Here is a 4,657-nt window from a genome sequence, read left to right as displayed (position 1 = left end):
AGAAAAGATGAAGTTGGCAAAGATTTCATATTACTTGTTTCCAACATCAACACTGATGGAAGCAGCACTCAAGAAATCAGACAACATATTGCACTAGGCAAATGTGCTGCAGAAAACCTCTTTGAAGTACTGAAGAGCAAAGACATCTCTTTGAAGACTGAGGTGAACCTAACCCAAGCCATGGTATTTTCAATAGCCTCATATGCATGTGAAAGCTGGACAATGAACAAGAAAGACCAAAGGAGTGTTGATTCTTTTAAGTGGTGGTGTTGGCAAAGAATACTGAAAGTACCATGGATTGCCAGGAGAATGAACAAATCTGTTCTGGAAGAACTCTTCCAGAAAGCTTCTTGGAAGTAAGAATGGCCAGACTTTGTCTCACGTACTTTGGTCAAGTTGTCAGAAAGGACCCTTCCCTGGAGAAGGATATATGCTTGGTAAAGTGGAGGGTCAGCAAAAAAGGGGAAGATCCTCAATGAGATGGATTGACTACAATACATTGTCTACAACGACGGGCTCAGATATACCAAGGATTGTGAGGCTGGCACAGGACCAGGCAATATTTTGTTCTGTTATACATAGGGTCACTATGAGTCAGAGCCAACTCGACAGCCCCTAACAACAAGAACAAAAGTATGGTAAGAAATATTAGGTAAAAATAGTCTTCAGGATTTGATTTGAAACATGATAACAGTCAATTTAGGTTGATTTCCTATTTTTATTTGGAGTTCCTTGAGAAAGTTCATTAGGTGTGGTAGTTTAGTGGGAAGAAAAATCATAGGCTATTCCACTTACTCATTTGCAACTCAGGACACTCACTCATCTCTGAGCCTAAACTCTTCTTCTATGATGAAGATGAACTGTATCCTCTCTCAAGCCTACATACACTGTAGTTAGGAGCCCTCATGAGATAAAATATCTAGAAGGATTTTGTAAAGTATTAAGTATAAATTGGGGTGCACAGGCTCAGGGCTGCTTGGCTTGGCACTGCCATCGAGTCATAGTGACCCCTCCTTCGGTTTCCAAGGCGGAAACTAGGGAAGTAGATTGCCCAGCCTTCCTTCTGAGGAGTGGCTAGTGGGTGTGAACCAGCTTTCTGGTAGTCAAATGCCTTAGGCACTATGCCACCAGAGCGCTTATCAATAGAGAACTCCTGGGGACCAACTGGAAGGCAGGTTGAGACCTGAGGAAGGTTGTACCACTCATACCTCGGATTTCCGGACCTTTGGGAGCCTCTCTGGGTTGGAGCGGACAGTAGCCTCTGCAAGGGCTTCGGCGCGAAGAGGGATGTACTTCTGCTGGGGCAGAGGCTCCAGGGTTCCGCTGCGCCAGGAGGCTGCTGGCGGTGCGAGGCTCCGGCAGGCGGACTCCGGCGAGCGCCACTCGCTACTGCTGCTGAGCGATGGTGCTGTCCACTCCTGCGGGGACAACGACAGAGGCCAGCTGGGCCAGAAGGGCGTGTCCCACCGGAGGAGACCAGGTGAGCGCTAGGGCCCAGGTACGGCTAGCTGGAGCGCGAAGCACCGGCTGGAGTGTCGGCGGGCAGTTTTGGGAACCTATGCTCTATTGAGAGAGTTGATGTGTGCTGGTCATGGATTTCCAGGCACAGTGATTCCATATGACAGAGTAGAACAGCTCAATAGGGTTTCTTAGGCTGTAACCTTTACGAGAGCAGAACGCCAGGGAGAGACGCTGGGGGGGTCCAACAGCTGACCTCTTTGGCTGCCAGAGGAGAGGGAAAACGGCGCTCGGCTCTTCCCTAGTGCAACTTAAGTTTCGTTTTCCAGACCCGCCTCGGGTTGGTTTCATTTTCCAACTCTTCTTGAAAGCGAAAGGGAAAGTTTAAACTAACCTGGACCGCGCTCCTTTGGACAGAGATGTGGTCCATCAGACTTTCTTGGGACCCCTCTCCTCACCTGTGTGGAGATCCATCTGGAGGAGTTAGCCTGATCTTCTAAACGTACTTTGTGGGTTGGACCCTGCAACTCCCTCAGAAATACTTAGGGCCATCACTTTTCTTAAAATTTTAAAAAGCATAGTATAGCGTTCTTATCACGGGGAAAGAAATTACTTATAATTCCGACACTAAAACACAACTCCCAATATTTAGATACATTTTTTCCGTGTATATGGTTAATCTTATAAAAAAAATCATGATCGGTTTTGTAGATAAAGTGTTTATACAACTCTATAGATGGTTTTTTTTTTCACCACACAGAATAATATCATGAACGTAAAAGCCAAAAAAAAAAAAAAAAAAAAATCACCTGTTGCCGCCAAGGTGATTCCTCTCATAGGGCTCTCATAGGGTTTCCCAGATGGCACAATGGAGAAATACTCAGTTGCTAACCGACAGGTTGGCAGTTCAAACCTACCCAGCCGCACCGCGGAAGGAGGGGTCTTGATCTGCTAGCCTAGGAAGCTCTAGGGGGCAGTTCTACGCTGTCACGAGGTGTTGCTATAAGGACGAATCTACTGACAGCATACAGTGACAGCAACAATCATTATGGAAGTAGACTGCCTATCTTTCTCCCACAGAGCAGCTGATGGGTGCCAACGGCAGCCCTTTCCACTAACAGCCCAGGGCTTTGATCACTGCACCACCAGGGCTCTTTAGGGACCCACTTAGGGGCCCAGCAACTGCCTAGCACACTGAGGGAAGCAGGCTCCCTACTCATTTCCTCATGAGGCTCAGAAAAGTAGAGTGAAAGGGATCCTGTCTGCTTTCAAGCTTTTTTATTTTGCTAGGTTTTGCTACCAGTATCATAAAAAATTGGGAGCCCTGGTCACCTAATGGTTATGCGCTGGGCTGCTAACTGAAGGTCAGCCAAGCATTTCTGGGAGAAAAGGCTTGGCAATCTGCTCCCATAAAAATTACAGCCTAAAAAACCCAATGGAGCACTTCTACTCTATCATTCACTATGAGTTGGAATCCACTCAATGGCACACAACACCACCACCATAAAGAAATAACTGGTTTGTTCAAGTGTCATACTCTCTAGAGGTTCCCTCCCTCCCCAGGGCCCAGCCTTTTAAATAGTAGGTATATTCCAGTAAAGACTGTTCTCCATTGAACTTATTCCCTTCAAATTTTTAGTGTGGACTTTATTTAAAAGCTCATTGGAGGAGACAAGGAATCTGTTGACCCTTTTTTGTGAAGGAAAAAATAAAAACTAAAACCATTGCTGTTGAGACAGTGACCCCATGTATTACAGAGTAGAACTGCTTCATGGGGTTTTCTTGACTGTAATCTTAACAAAATCAGATGCTGGTCCTTTCTTCTGAGGTTTCACTGGGTGGATTTGAACTGTCAATCTTTAGGTTAGTAGGGTAGTGCAAGATACTGCACCACCCAGGGATTTTGAAGGATAACACTACCTTAAACTTAATAATCTTATGTGTGTGTGTGTGTGTGGGGGGGTATTTTTCTTCTCCAAGAACCTATTAGGGCATTGAAAACCCTGAATGTTGATCTCCTGAGCTGTGGAAAGGAGCACTCCCTGGTAGTTTGTCACAAAGGAAGAGTGTTTGCATGGGGAGCTGGTTCTGAAGGGCAACTGGGGATTGGAGAATTTAAGGAACAAAGTGTCATACCTAAGTAAGTACTTCAATTTATTCATTATTTTTGAGTACCATGTGCCAGGCACCATGCCAGATGCTAGGATACAAAGATGGCTATGACAAACACAGTCCCTGACTAGAGTGATTACCATACAGCAAGGAAAGGAGGAAAGAAAAAAACCATTAACACCCATTATTATTTATCAGAATCCTGTGGAAGAAAAGAACAAGGTGAAATGAGAACATGTGACCCTTTGGTCTTAATTTTATTTATTGGATACAACCTCGTAGCATGTCACAAGCCACTGAGCTCTAATAATTAATAAAATGGGGAAAAATCACATATCTTCACAAACTGGACAAGTACTATGATGAGCAGTTAGATCTGAACTATGTATTCATGAATTACATGCTTAAGGAATTTTTAAAACTATGTTTTTTAAAACTAGGAAGTTGCTTCTTGTTACCTCCTCTGTTCATTACATCTTAAGAGAGCTCAGGGTGGCTTGGGGGAAGAAGCATTGAACTAGGAATGAAAAGACTAGGGTTTGAGCCTACTTTTGCAAACTTCATAGCTATTTGACCTCTCTGAGTTCTCTTAGGCTGAACCATATGAAATTGCTGATAATTGTCTGTTTTTGATGCAATAAATGACAATTTCAAATGATTCAACCTCATGGTTTCTTTATCTCACATGGCTTAAATTAGATCATACAGGTAACAATATTCTATAAATTTCATGCTCTGAAGAAAATTACTTTTGTTTTAGGCTATTAAGTATAGAATAAAAATTAACACATCATATAATGCATTAAAATTCCATTTTTACATTACACGTTATTTTGGAATCACTCTTGTACCTTGTTTTCAATTCAGTCCTGTAGATCTCCTGTTAAATAAAAGTTTGAAGGCTTTGGAGTAGAGGTATTACCAAAATACTGGAAAATCAAATGGTTTCCCTAGGCTACACCTATTACCTGGAATAGTTTTTTTTTTTTTTCTTTTTTGCTCCATAGAGTTGTCTTGACTACACTTTTTTAAAAATTTTTTTTTAATTGTGATTTGGGTGAAAATTTACAGAGCAAATTCACTTTCC

At 42.9% G+C, this 4,657-nt stretch overlaps 1 protein-coding gene across 1 annotated transcript in view; it reads left to right on the top strand.

Moving 5' to 3' along the window:
• Positions 1–1,242: 1,242 nt before the first annotated feature.
• HERC6 (HECT and RLD domain containing E3 ubiquitin protein ligase family member 6) overlaps positions 1,243–4,657 on the top strand; it is a 98,405-nt gene continuing 94,990 nt past the window's right edge. Inside the window, exons 1-2 of the mRNA XM_007951711.2 lie at positions 1,243–1,480; positions 3,439–3,598. Of these exons, the coding sequence (XP_007949902.1) occupies positions 1,288–1,480; positions 3,439–3,598 (353 nt within the window). The 5' untranslated portion in view covers positions 1,243–1,287. The remainder of the gene's footprint in view (positions 1,481–3,438; positions 3,599–4,657) is intronic.

Source organism: Orycteropus afer, unplaced genomic scaffold (genome assembly GCF_000298275.1).
Source record: "Orycteropus afer afer isolate SDZICR_OR568_19922 unplaced genomic scaffold, OryAfe1.0 scaffold00309, whole genome shotgun sequence".
Classification (NCBI taxonomy): Eukaryota; Metazoa; Chordata; class Mammalia; order Tubulidentata; family Orycteropodidae; genus Orycteropus; species Orycteropus afer.
The sequence above is the reverse complement of the archived record's forward strand: the minus strand, read 5'-3'. Positions and strand labels throughout refer to the sequence as shown.